At 40.3% G+C, this 13,778-nt stretch overlaps 1 protein-coding gene across 1 annotated transcript in view; it reads left to right on the top strand.

The window, feature by feature from the left end:
• The window catches only part of vps13a (vacuolar protein sorting 13 homolog A), a 31,917-nt gene extending 18,274 nt beyond the window's left edge, over window positions 1-13,643 (top strand). The window contains exons 51-76 of the mRNA XM_080466985.1: window positions 203-307; window positions 436-582; window positions 1,240-1,371; window positions 1,473-1,606; window positions 2,162-2,230; window positions 3,627-3,759; window positions 4,031-4,088; window positions 4,396-4,567; window positions 5,305-5,461; window positions 5,663-5,809; window positions 5,991-6,072; window positions 6,180-6,249; window positions 6,475-6,589; window positions 6,705-6,818; window positions 7,034-7,179; window positions 7,298-7,379; window positions 7,518-7,631; window positions 8,044-8,119; window positions 8,469-8,632; window positions 8,814-8,859; window positions 9,232-9,355; window positions 9,495-9,609; window positions 11,922-12,007; window positions 12,490-12,613; window positions 12,748-12,822; window positions 13,000-13,643. Of these exons, the coding sequence (XP_080323111.1) occupies window positions 203-307; window positions 436-582; window positions 1,240-1,371; window positions 1,473-1,606; window positions 2,162-2,230; window positions 3,627-3,759; window positions 4,031-4,088; window positions 4,396-4,567; window positions 5,305-5,461; window positions 5,663-5,809; window positions 5,991-6,072; window positions 6,180-6,249; window positions 6,475-6,589; window positions 6,705-6,818; window positions 7,034-7,179; window positions 7,298-7,379; window positions 7,518-7,631; window positions 8,044-8,119; window positions 8,469-8,632; window positions 8,814-8,859; window positions 9,232-9,355; window positions 9,495-9,609; window positions 11,922-12,007; window positions 12,490-12,613; window positions 12,748-12,822; window positions 13,000-13,047 (2,835 nt within the window). The 3' untranslated portion in view covers window positions 13,048-13,643. The remainder of the gene's footprint in view (window positions 1-202; window positions 308-435; window positions 583-1,239; window positions 1,372-1,472; window positions 1,607-2,161; window positions 2,231-3,626; window positions 3,760-4,030; window positions 4,089-4,395; window positions 4,568-5,304; window positions 5,462-5,662; window positions 5,810-5,990; window positions 6,073-6,179; window positions 6,250-6,474; window positions 6,590-6,704; window positions 6,819-7,033; window positions 7,180-7,297; window positions 7,380-7,517; window positions 7,632-8,043; window positions 8,120-8,468; window positions 8,633-8,813; window positions 8,860-9,231; window positions 9,356-9,494; window positions 9,610-11,921; window positions 12,008-12,489; window positions 12,614-12,747; window positions 12,823-12,999) is intronic.
• The last annotated feature ends 135 nt before the right edge of the window (window positions 13,644-13,778 follow it).

Here is a 13,778-nt window from a genome sequence, read left to right as displayed (position 1 = left end):
TCTTGCATTGAATCCCACAGAAGAAAGCAATGCCTGAGTAACTTATTCAAATCCACCTAAAAACTATTATAAGTGTACACTTGAATATGGAGGTATGAGTTCAAATTGATATAATATTGTGTTAGTAAAGATTTCCGAGTAGCAACTTTCACTTTCTAATTGTTATTTAAATCTTATTTTATACCTTTTTTTCTTCCCTCAGGTCCGTCTCATGATCTCAGAGAGCGAACTCTCAGACGACTTCTCTCTGGATACCGTCGGCAGCCATGGAGATATAAAATGTAAAGGCCGGTATAAAGACTATTTGGTAAGATTTTGACTCAAGTGATCACACTCTTAGAATCACTTTAAACTGCATCCGTAATTGAAGTGTGTAATCGTGAGCTTTTAGACATGTGACATGAAAAGGGCTTCTCCGTCATTCTTTGTTTGCAGGTTGGTGTGAAGATCGATGCAAGCAGCTTCAGTTTGACTCGAATCGTGAGCTTTGTGCCCTTCTACACGCTGGTCAACACAACAAAACACAACGTCTTTATCTGTGAGGACGGACAGGAAAACTGGACTGAAGCACAACCAGAGCAGGTCAGAACCAAACAAACTGTTGCTCCCATTTAGATTTTTGTTTGTATTTGGAATTTTCTCCATGTAATGAACTATAATTGGCTTTAATGTTGGATATAATTTCGATTTCAGGCACTGTTGCATGTTTACCACTTAACTGAGAAATACAAAACATGCAGATTTCACTCCTCTTAACATGAAGTTCAATGCACACATGATGATTTCAAGAATTTAGAAGTTTATAGACTTAGATTTTACCCATTTAAAAAATGTATTACTGGGAACTGATTCTTTCACTCCAACCAAAGCAGCACAACATTATCTGACTTTATTAGGTTTTTCAACACTTAACCAGTCGCTGTGTCCTTCACTTGTTAATGTAATTTGTTTAATTCTTTTACTTTCTGATTATCAAAAACTAAACAAAGATATAGCATATGTGGCCCAATTTTAAAAGTTCCCAACATTTATTGGGCCTCCTGTGGAAATGGGAGCTGTGTTTCTTCCGAATATAAACCACCTTTAACCATTTTCAAAACATGGAGGACAAACGGATTTCCACTCCTCTGGGGTGTCCGAGGTGTCTGCCTTAGGGTGTGACACTGATGGAGAAAGCAACCCAATATCTACACAAAGATACCCCCATACCCTTACCCTTTGTTTTTTCTCTCCATTTAGTCTGCGATTCCCTTCTGGCCTGAAAACGACACCAAGCTGCTCAAGATTAAAGTGGAAGGTTGCGTGTTGCCTCCTCTGATAATTGACTTCACACGACCAGAAAACTGTCTGCTGCTGCATCTGGACAAGTCTGTAAGTAATCACACTCCTACGAGTTTGATGTCTGTATGTCTGTTTTCAGCATTGGAAAGTGTTTTCTCTGAAGACGATGAGTAACTTTTAACGCCATCCAGGTGGGGGGGATCATTGTTGACGTGAACCTGTCCGAGCACTCGGCCACGATCCGGTTCTCTGAGTACCATGATGGTGCAGCCCCCTTCCTCATCATCAACCACACCAAAGACCAGACTCTTCAGTTCCACCAGAGGTGAGACAGTAATGGAGAAACTCAAGGAACTTTTAAAAGCCTAATGGTTTCATATCGCCACTAAATCGTTTACTAGATCGCATGCTCTCGGTCAATAAGAGAAAAAAAATGCCCCCGAATTACACAAATTTTATAAAAGTTTAATCAAGATTGAAATGAAATGCTGTTTACTTTGGATGTGTTGTTTTCAGTTGTTGGTTGAAAATGTTCTTTCAACCATAACATTTCTCATTGCTTCAGTAATTTAATTTTGGGTGGAAGTGTTTTCTGGAACTCTGTATGTTATTTTTAATGTTAAGATGACAAATACGATAATTGTCCATGTATTATTTGGCCTGGATTTTGTTCCATGTGTCCACTTTGCTTTTCATATCACTCACGCCTTTTTGAGCCTGACCAGCAAAATTCATTCATATTTGCATTTTTGATATGTTTTTCCACAATAACCCAGTTCTCCTGTTCAGCGTCCTCCTCAAAGCGTTTGGATATTAATGTCTCACAGTGTTAGTTTTTTTCTGATAGCTATTTATGTTTTGTGTGTTGTGGGTCATTCAGCGCCCGGACAGAATCCACGTGGGTTCCTGACGAGCTGCTCGACCTCTCCTTCTCAATGGAGGAGGACAGGTAGAAAAAAAATGGAGAAAGAGGAAATTGTTCTGACTCACTCTGAACTCAAGCAGAGAAAGTTCAGGAAATAAAAGGCGATGGAAGTAGGGAGGAGCAACAAATGAGATCAACATAAATCTAAAAGTGCTGCATGCAGTTGTATTTTTCCTGCTTCAGTCGGTTTACACATGCTGGCAAAAGAACTGATTATTACTTTTTTCAGTAAAATGGAGAGTGTGGAACCATGGCCATAAAAAAACAAAAGAAAAACATCTGTACGTGTCAATTTAATCACATTCCACCCGTGGAAAATAGACTTTGCTGCAGGAAGCAAATAATCTCACAAAAATCCCCCAAGTAAGGGGACTCACACAACACTTATTTAATTATAGTTTAATTATAGTAACACATTATCTTAACTCAGATTAGCAAACCAGCCAATGAGTGCAGCCTGAAATCTGGAGGATTTCACCAGGTAGGAGAACAAAGTCCAGCGTGGATTTAGTTTGAGAGGCAGGTCAGAAATACACAAACAATGCAGCACTTGATTGTAAGATGGCATATAGAGGTCAAAGCCTTGGACTCAGACTTTCTTTTGATTTGAGTGTAGAGTGTGATCAGATGCTGAGGGCAGGTAAAGCTTTATAGAAATAAACTGCTTCAGCTTTGTTTCTGATGTGTGTAATCTGCTCCACCAACAATTTCCACCACAGCAGGTGTGTACCATCAAGTGTTTTAATTTGATATGAAGTTTACCTTAATACTAAGGTATTATTATTTATTAAGCACTTTATCTCCAATCTGGCATCTGAATAATCACCTGAGTAGAGTAAATGGAGCAGGTTAGACATCTGAAGTCATTTACTCTGTGTTCTTTTGCTCCAGCCTTATCATCTTTACTTGTAGAAATACTAGCTTTGAACGCTGCTGACTAGATGGGATTCTGCCAAAGGAATCGCACCTCCTGCTTCTTCCAGTGGTTCTATTGCGTCGACTACTTTTCTCCGTTATTCTTTTATCTTCATCCGTAGATTGTGGCTTCTCCACTTGTTTCTGTGTTTTGTCTCCTCATGTCTGCTTTGTTTTATTGGAACCTGAGACAAGTGACAGTGTAACTATGCATATGTCGACCTTGTTTTTCCAGGAGAGGTACTTGGGACCTTTGGGTGTTTGGCTGCTATGCTGTCGTATTTCTCTGTATCGATGGGAACTGTTTGGGAGACAGGTCCTTCGGATTGTCGGCATGATGGTTAACTTTTGGTGGACCGGCTCTGTTACATTGTCCTCCGTCTTACTTTCGCACTGTTCCCTCATCTTTCATATTTTGCTTATTGTCATCTAAAATCAGTGACCAATGTTTGCTTTCAGTAGTTATTTTTATATATATAATTGTGTCTGGATGGGCTCTCTGCAGCTCTCAGAAAGAGACGGAGCAGGAGAACCTGGAGCCTGGAAAAGCAATGCACTACACTTGGACCAAGCCCACCGGGTCCCGTGAGCTGTGCTGGCGTTGTGGTTCTTACTCTGGGAAGCTGAAGAGTGAGGAGGTACTGTAGCTGTGAAATTCTAGTTTAACTCAGAAAAATATAGTTTGGCTCCCTGAGCAAGACCTTTGACCCCCATCAGCTCCTTGGAGCGCCATAATGTGGCTGCACTTGTGCATCCTAGAGATCCTAGGATTGGTCAATGCGGGGAAAAAAAAGGAATTTACACAAGAGGATTAATAAAGTATGGTTGGTTTAGGTTTAGCTGGTTAAAACAAATTATTACATTTTCACAAATATGATGTCATCTCTTTTTCTGCTCCCACATTCTCAGGATCTGCTCAATAACATGGACGGCAAGGGAAAACTTTACGTGATTTCCTTTTACGAAGGTGACGTACAATTACCTTTCCCGCACCACTTTTATTCTGCTTGATATCTGTAAGTTTAAATAAATTCAGATATTATCTTGATCTGAGCAGTTTCACACTTTACTGTTGGTACAAAGATCATGGATCTTCAGATCTCTCAGGTTTTCACCTGAGCTCTCATCACCGGTGAATTAAACCCTCAAGCTCAGAATAACCAACAGGTCACATTCCTGTCAATAATCCTAATGTCTCACCTGACTGACGAACACACAGACGATAAAGTGTTCTGATTGTTGGGTTATGTTTCGTGTTTTTCGTCGATCTCCAGGTCTCCAGCGTGTCGTGCTTTTCACTGAGGACCAGCGGATCTACGGAGTGCTCGCTGAGAGCGAGAGGGCGCAGCTGGCGGAGCAGGAACTTGTCCTGTCGCTGCAGAACGTGGGCGTGTCTCTGGTCAACAACAGCAGCGGGCAAGAGGTCTCCTTCATTGGTATCACAAGGTGCGCTGGCATTGTTTTCAGCAGATATCGATTAGATTATTGCAGTTACAAGTTCTTTCTATTTTACAGGTTTAGATTGTCACAAGCATCCTTGTTCCGATAGAGAATTGTTGTATATATACACGTGTAATTAGTGGTCTTGTGTTTTGCGGCATTCACTTGCCGCATGGTGTTCATTTTACACTGTTTGGTTATTGTGGTCTTGTGTGTATTGAAGGACTTCGAGAAAGAGATTTGGTCAGAACTGGGAAATGTGGATTGATTACGTAACTTCAATACATGCACAGTTTGTATGACTATATTTTCACATTTGGAAATAGTGACATTTGAAGAAGTCAGCCTCCATAGTGCAAATATTATATATATTTTTTTAATTTACACCTTCCCTGGCCTCTTCTGTTACAGGATAGTAAGAGCCATGTGGTATGGTTTAGAGATGGTGGTGATGACCATACGACAGAGAATTCACTCTTGATAGAAAAAGTTTCTGTTTAAAAAGAAAACTGATAATACTTTTATTATCCTGGTTGCTTTTGTTTGAATTTATTTTGTTTTGCTTTTAATATTTCATAATTTTCGTCTCTTTAAAAGGAGATCGTCTTTTTTCTGTCTCTTAAAGCGATAAGAACTTGTCACTCAAGAGAAAAGTGTACATACCTGTGTAACTAATCTCCATGGTGGACTGCAGTGTGATGTTCGTTCCTAATCACATTGGTTTGTTTTTCTGCTTGTTGTAGCTCTGATGTCGTGTGGGAGGCAAAACCCAAGAAGAAGAAGAGTCGGTGGAAGACTTTGACTACGAAAGAGATTGAAATATTGGAGAGCAGCTTCAAAGATTACCTGGACTCTGGACCTGTAGACAATGCCATCGTCGAACTGGAAAACAGTTTCCAGGTCTGCCTCTAAATGCTGCATCTTCAGTTTTTATTTCAGTACCAATTCAAGCTAAAGGTGTCAGTTTTCTGTTGTCTACATAGGGATTATACCCACTCATGACACTGATTTCATTATGATGCACCTCTGGTGGTTGACAAATTGACAATAATGAGAGAAAATGAGTTGTGGGACTGTTTGTTGTGTGTAATTGTCTCCCAGGTGTGCTTCACTCCCAACGGCGTGGATATGCAGATGCTGCAGCCCACTGATGCTCCTCTCAGGAGGCACTTCCTCCCCGGAGTGAAGGTGGAATACAGCGTCTCTCCACGACAGAAGGCCTACCGCGTTCAAATCAACCGGATACAGGTGAACGCAAATATTGTTTCAAACTGACCCGATATTTTGGGAGTGAGAAATACATCCTGGTTGGATTTTCTTTGATCTGTTGTACATCAGACAGAGTAGTTCTTTTAAATATGTTTTGTTTTGGTTTTTAACTCCTATGATTCAAACAAGGCTTTTTCTGCTCTTCACTCTCTCGATGTAGATTCAGAATCAGCTGCCAGGGGCCATCTTCCCTTACGTTTTTTACCCCGTGAAGCTGCCAAAGTCTATCACCATGGACTCAGGTCTTTCACTCCTCCTGCTTTTACTACAACTTGCTGATTTTATGCCATTTATTTGCCTCGAGTAAATGTGATTTATTTATTTATTTATTTTTTCATTCTTTCCACAGAACCCAAACCTCTCACCGACATCAGCATCATTACCAGAGCAGCAGGGCACTCGGATATCTCTCGTATCAAGTAAAGTGCATTTCTCCTAAATCTCCCCTTGCTTCCTTCTGTTATTGCTCCTTTTCATGGGACTTTTTTTGATTCTTGTCTATCTTAAGCAGGACTATTTTCTGAAACTGTTGCCTCATCCACATCAGCTTCTTACAAACTTTAGCCACATGGCGAGGCGTCATTTTTGGAGGGTTTTCTCTGCTTTACTTCAGATGGGTTGACAGGTATGTTTGTGGATTCCAGATACTTCAAGGTTCTGATTCAGGAGATGGATCTGAAGCTCGATCTGGGTTTCCTTTATGCCATCCTGGACCTGTTCAGTCCAGAGAACTCCATCGCCATGACTTCAGAACAGGAGGTCTGAAAATACTAGCATTTGCTTGAACAATATATCTCGATTAGATTCTTTTAAGCGCAGTATTTATTATGCAAATGCATATTTTTATGTTTTTGTGCTCTTCTTCTTGCTGTAGGTGGAATTGTTTGAGAAGGACATAGAGTATATAATGACAGAACTGGAGCATGCCGCTGCTGCTGACACATCTCCCATCAGCCTCTATGAGTACTTCCACATCTCCCCCATCAAAGTGCGTGAATCCAACAATTAGGCAAATATGAGCAAAAATGAATCACCACATTGTCTCTTCCATTGTCATTACCTTCACTCATGAAAAAAAAGTTAGTCCTTGAGTGAATTTACTGTCTTGTGCTATTTACACAAGGTAAAGCAAGACTGGAGTTGACTATATAAAGCCAGTTGCAGTGCATATTTTAATGTGAGTGTCGTGTTTTCTGTTTTCAGCTGCACCTGAGTTTTTCTCTGAGCTCGGGAGGCGACGACGGCTTGAAGGAGAAGCGAGATTCGGAGCTGATCCCTGTCCAGTCGCTCAACCTGCTGCTGAAGAGTATTGGAGCGACACTCACCGATGTGCAGGACGTTGTGTTCAGGTATGAATCCCCAGCACAATAGGAAATACACATACATCAGATTTATTGTCGTCATTTTATCTCAGTCCTGTTTGTTAGTGGAGGAATCCTGGTTTGCTAATCCTTTCATTTGTTTCAGACTGGCCTTCTTTGAGCTGACCTTCCAGTTTTGTACCACACAGCAGCTACAAAGTGAGGTCATCAGACATTATTCCAAGCAGGTAATGCACACATGTACACTGACAGTGATATATTCAGTATGGATGTGCGATTAGTTTTTTTTTTGTCCACGTTTCAAGTAGAGAAGTAAAAAATCAACCTGAAGATTGAAGTCAAACTTGAATTTGTGTGCATTTCAGGCCATTAAACAGATGTACGTCCTCGTGCTGGGGCTGGATGTGCTTGGAAACCCGTTTGGCCTCATCAGAGGATTGTCAGAAGGGGTGGGGGCTTTCTTCTATGAGCCCTATCAGGTAGGAATACACTATACAGTCATACAAGTCACAGTGGAAATCTCTGGAAAAGAACTGCATCCAATCTAGTTACATATTGTGTGAACAGCTATACACAATATCTTAAGTGTAAAAAACATGTAACCATCAGGTTCAATATTCAGAGTTTCTCCATCACATACCATACAGGATGTTGACCATATTGCAATAGTGCTGCCATCATATGTCCATGACGCAAGGTTTTGCCTATTCAACACTTTTAATGCGTAGTGTAATGTGCAAAACAAAAGCTGATCAATAATGGAGAAGTGAAAAAAAGTTTCTGATCACAATAATTTTTTCCAATGAGTCCATTATTGTCTTCACTAGATATGATTGCTTATGTCGAGTGTGTGGAGTGCATGAGTTGAACTTGTGCTGTGTGTGTTTCCAGGGAGCGATCCAGGGTCCTGAGGAGTTTGTTGAGGGAATGGCTCTCGGGGTGAAGGCTCTGGTTGGAGGAGCTGTAGGTGAGGACAGAACAAGTGCTCATTTGGAACATGAGTTCTTAAAAATCATGTTAACATTATAACAGTAAGTCTTTGTAATGCTTAAAAAAAAAAAGAACAGAAATTTTTATGAAACTTTAAAATGTAGCATGCTTGTTCAGACATAGTCTGGAATGCAAGTGTTAAAACTGTTTGGCCTGTTCACATGTTTATATTTAAATTCCAGCATTAATTACCTTAAACAACATGATACAGCTGGAGTGACATGCTTTTTGCATATTCAAATTATTTAGTGCAAAGACGGATACATCTGTGCTTTTGGGAATACTTTCGATTTTGTATAACTGATTTGCATTTTGATGCTATACAGGGGGTATAGCAGGTGCAGCCTCAAGGATAACCGGCGCCATGGCGAAAGGCGTAGCTGCGATAACAATGGACGAAGACTACCAGCAGAAACGACGAGAAGTTATGAACAAACAGCCCAGTGGCCTGAGAGAGGGACTAACCAGAGGCGGGAAAGGACTGGTGTCCGTACGTACACAGCATTTACTGTTTATTAATATAAAATATAATGAGCTAGATTTACCCTGTAGTTTATGAGCATGGAACATTTGATACAGTCTTAGAATAGTATTGCAAACTGTGCAGAGTGAAGATCCACCGCAAGCCGAATCCTCTAACAATTTCTCAATTCCTGTGTTGTTGTTTTCAGGGATTTGTCAGCGGGATCACAGGGATTGTTACCAAACCTATTAAAGGTATTTTGAAAATGATGTTAATGTATAGGTGCAATGAAATAACAGAATAAAAAACGTTTTTCAGTCATTTATTCGTTCAGGCATCACTTCAATAGTGCAGAGGCCACACTGGCTTATTAGACTCTAATGTTAAAAAGATGACTTTCCCACATATAATGTAGAATTGCACACATTAATAAAGATATAACAAAGAGTTAATCCAAAACATTAAACTTGTAGAAATGCAGAAGAATGTCATGTCATTGGATCATATAGTTTTTAAGTGTTTTAAAAAATTAAAAATGCATCGTAACGTCTTTGATTAGATTAGATTGTGTTCATTTAGAGAAATACCTAAATCCACATGTGTAAATGTGATGTGTTATTTCACAGGGGCCCAGAAGGAAGGGGCAGCAGGCTTCTTCAAAGGCGTTGGGAAAGGTTTGGTTGGTGCAGTAGCCCGACCAACAGGGGGCATTATTGACATGGCCAGTAGCACCTTCCAGGGTATCAAGAGGTACTATGTGTTTCTGTCTGCCTCTTATCTAGATAAGCAGTGTACACCCACTCAGCAGTATTGATATTTTGTGATAAAAACTAAGTAGCCCCGAGTTGTTTGTCCCAGCAGTAATATTGTGTCTTTGTGTGTTTTTTAGGGCTGCCGAGACGTCGCAGGATGTCGAATCTCTTCGTCCTCCTCGCTTCATACACGAGGACGGCGTCATACGGCCGTACAAACAGAGGGAAGGCCTCGGGAGTCAGATGCTTCAGGTATGACAGAATCCTCTGCAGCACTTTGAGCTCCACAGGCAAACCTGAGAAAAAAAAAGCAGCTCAACTCTTCTGTTTGACTAGTTTACTTCAATGTACCTGAACGTAAACCAAACAGGCAGCTTACTTACTGGACTGATCCAAATACAAGGCAAAGCCCGCCCCTGTGAAAGGCCCCTGTGTTGAAAAACGTTCAGGTTTTTTTTAACTCACAGGACCTCACACAAATGTGAGCCGCTGCCTTGCTGGTTTCACTCCAGCGATCGTTTCTCTCGCGCTCCGGTTCCGCCTGTTCCTCCCGTGTTGCATCATCGTCGCTGCAGTCCAAGCCATTTGTGATGTACGGAAGAGTTTTAGGGCCACTGAAGAAAAAAAAAATTTCGGAGGCTAAAAAAAAAAAAAAACCTTCGCGACCTCAGAAAAAGTCGAAAATCAAAGTCGAGATTTTTTTTTTTTTTCGCGGTGGAAAGAAAAGTCCGTCCATCCACATGCCAGTGCGTTTGACTGCTTCCTCAAAATGCATATCAGGCAGTTTAATGAGGTGATGAAAAGATGCTTCAGGACAGAATGTCGCTCATAAACACGGAGCAGTTATCATCAGTATCAGGACTAGAAGAGACAGAGCAGCCTGCTGCCTTGTTCCGTCGAAGTTCGTCGAGTACGAAGGACAAAGGCACAGATCCCGGGCTGCTTGTTTAAATGTGTTCTTATTAATCAAGGAAATCCTGTGTATCACATGTCCATAAGCAGTAAACAACCCGATAGTCAGAATTAGGTGAGTCAATGTGAATTCACATCTACGGGCAAATGATGAGGGATGGATTAGACGTCTCTCCGTTAAAAAAAAAATCTCGACTTTGATTTTCGACTTTTTCTGGGGCCACGAAGGTTTTTTATTTATTTTTATCACAGTTTATTAATTAGACCTATGTAATATTGAACTAGGGATGTTGAGCCTTTCCTGTTTTAGTTTGTATTGCACTGGCTTTCTAGCACTGTTCTTACTGATGCACTATTAGTAGCTGTGTCCTTGATTTTCCTCTACGTCTTCAATCAGTTACTGTGGTCAGTTTTAGTACATGTCCGTTTAGGAATAAGTTACATTTGTTGATGCGTGAATGGAGAACAAGTACATCCAACCTCTGGAACCTACATGCTTTCAGATATTTCAGACAATAAGTGACATTCAAAACCCGAAACCTTGAATTATAAACACAAACTGCAGAGGTGCAGGATGGATTTATAGTCAGGTTCTTTTATTTCAGAATCGACACAATAAAACATGTGCAAGTTTGAAGCGTCGTCTCATGCAGCTCAGGTCAGACTTGCAAGTTTCTAGCTGATAGTGATGATCCAGTAAATGAAAGTGCTCGGCCACAGTCAGTGAGACACGACGATAAATCTATAAATCTGCCGTGTGCTTACTGTGTGAACATCACATGATTATCAGTCTTTACAAACCGCACAGTAAGTCTTCATTAGCCAAGTCATTTTCATTTGCGTGAGGAAAGAAGGATCCAGACGAGATGAATTTGAACATTTATTTCCTCCTTTCAGCTCACTGCCCTTCACAATAATTGTATCGGTAGAAAAAAAAACCCTGCTTCTCTGCTCTGACCGTCGCTCTCCTCTTGTCCTGTCCACAGAGGCCATTGCTTTACAGTGAACGGAGTAGAAGTGACGATGAGGATGAGGATGAGGTTGATGAGTAAAATGAACCTAGTTGTGGTAGCCGCAGTGTAGCTTCTGTGTAGTTTCTATTTGAGACCATTTTTGGTAGATTTTCATTAATCAAAACAGTTTTGAATAATTTTATGAAATGTATCTATTTCTGTGTCTTTTTATTTTGCTTCTTCACTTGTTCATTTTCTTTGACTCTTTATCTGTCATGTACCTCATATCATTTGTAGGTTTTTCCATCTTTTTTTTTTCCTGCACAGAGGAAACTTTTCCCTCTGTTCATCCCTTCATTGTGTTTGTTTCATCCATTTTTCTTTTACCCTGTCAGTGTCATTTTGTTCAAATAAAGGTTTCCCTTGTGAACATATGCATTTCATTGTCTTTGTTTCAACCCATCTCCCCTCATCACACCACACCTTGTTTTCCACTTCTTCACCGAAAAGTTTCCTTCACGTCGTTCATTCACCGTTTCAGCAGATGCATTTTTTAAAATGACAAAAACTATATTTTTAACTTGTTTTAAAGTACTTTTTTTTTTTTTTTTAAAGTCAAATATGTCACCACTCAGGTTTTAGGTTGCATCAGACATGGTTTTCGTCTCATGTGTTGTTTTACTCTCTTGACTTTTACAGAAAATCGAGAACGGGCGTTTTGCCAAGTACAGATACTTTGCTCATGCTAAAGTCAATGAATCGGACTTCCTCATGATCACCAAGAGGTGAGTGTTTCTTTAACTCTACCGAAAGCTGCTTTCTCATCCTCAAATAGAGATTTACTGAAAATGTACATTTGAATCTAGTTTCTGTACCAGACGCGCACAGAGGAACGTGCCTGAATGTGTGCAATTGAGAGTGATCATGCTTCTTTTGTCTTGGTGAGAAGTGAGATGGTGGTGTGCATTAATGTATTCTTGTCCTGTACAAACATGGGAAAAGCAGGCACTTTCAAAATGAAAACAATCATCATATTTCATTTTCAAGAAAGTGTCTCATTAAAGTGTGCCAATCTGGTTTTGACATCCTTTACAGCGGACAAAGTTTCCTGGAATCTCTGGGCCCGATCCGGTTTGAAACCCTCCGCTTTAGGAACATTTGAGTTGGATTAAAACCTTTCTGGTCTTTCCATTTCACTGGAGCTGGTGCTCCATCCACAAGATATGCCTTTCCTTCTCTAACATGTTTTCTTTTCTTTCTCCACCAGGGGGATATTCTTTGTGACCAAAGGTACATTTGGCCAGTTGACCTGTGAGTGGCAGTATCTGTTCGAGGAGTTCACCAAGGAACCGATGATTGTAGAGGACCGCCGCCTTCGCATCGAGGCCAAAGTACAGACATTATTTCTTAAACCTGACCATTATCATAACCGTACTTCTTCTACCTCTTCTTCTTCTTGGTGCTCTTCTTCTTTACTGTTATTAATATTATTGCACTAAACTGAACCTTGTCCTGTGCGCTGCAGGAAAGAGTGAAGTCTGTCTTCCACGCCAAAGAGTTTGGGAAGATCATTAACTTCAAAACTCCTGAGATAGCCAAGGTAAGCTGAAGACACGGTGGCGGGGGTCCGCTTGCACTTTTTCACACATTTATTGTTTAATTAAAGTCTTGTACCAGTGAACTGTTTGTCCTGCACTCATTAAACGATTGTGGTTTAAAAAAAAGTAACTTGCTCAAAAGTTAATTTGTATCTTTATTTGTTTGTTTTTTTATTCAGTGGGTTCTTACCAAACTGGAGGATGCCAGAGAGAGTTTACACAAATGATGACTCGTCAAGAAGATGGAAACAAGCTTAAACACACCTTCTCACACACAGCTGTGTGTGCGTACACGTGTGTGTCAGTGCCTTTGTTCTTTACCGCATGCCAGTTTAGTTTTTTTTCCTCTGTGCGTGCGTGTGTGTGGGTGTGTGTGTGTGTGTCTGTGTGTGCACGCACAATGCACAAATGGTTCCGTCAGCTGACTGCTGATGTGTGTCTGGGCCCCAAAGTTTCTAAGTGTGCATGTAAACAGAATCCATACACTCACATTCACCACAGCGACTCAGAATGCAAGATGTCAATCTCTGCCTCACTCTCCGATTGCACTCGTCCTTTTGCACATAAGTCGTTTTTTTTTTTTTTGTTTTTTTTAATGATTTACTTTATGGACACTATTGTCTTAGTATGCACACATTTTGTAATATTCTGCTTAATCCTGAAATGCTGGCTAGAGCCACCTTTTGTTAGTTTGACGCCAAGTTCTCTCAAACATGCTCTGTCTTTAATTATGCTCTCTTTGAGGTTTAGAAAAAGCTAATCATAAAAAAAAAAAAAAAACATCTTGAAAAATGAGGTCAAATTAACCACAACTGTTGGAGCACATTTCAATGTACACTGATTATTTTACTGGATTATACAAAAGGGAAACCCATTTAAACAAGGCCGGCTTCTTAATTCACATTATTCAAAATGTGGATCCTTAAAGCTTCATATGTCTTCTTTTGTTATATATTTC

This window comes from Lipophrys pholis, assembly GCF_963383615.2.
Source record: "Lipophrys pholis genome assembly, chromosome: 7".
Lineage (NCBI taxonomy): Eukaryota > Metazoa > Chordata > Actinopteri > Blenniiformes > Blenniidae > Lipophrys > Lipophrys pholis.
The sequence above is the reverse complement of the archived record's forward strand: the minus strand, read 5'-3'. Positions and strand labels throughout refer to the sequence as shown.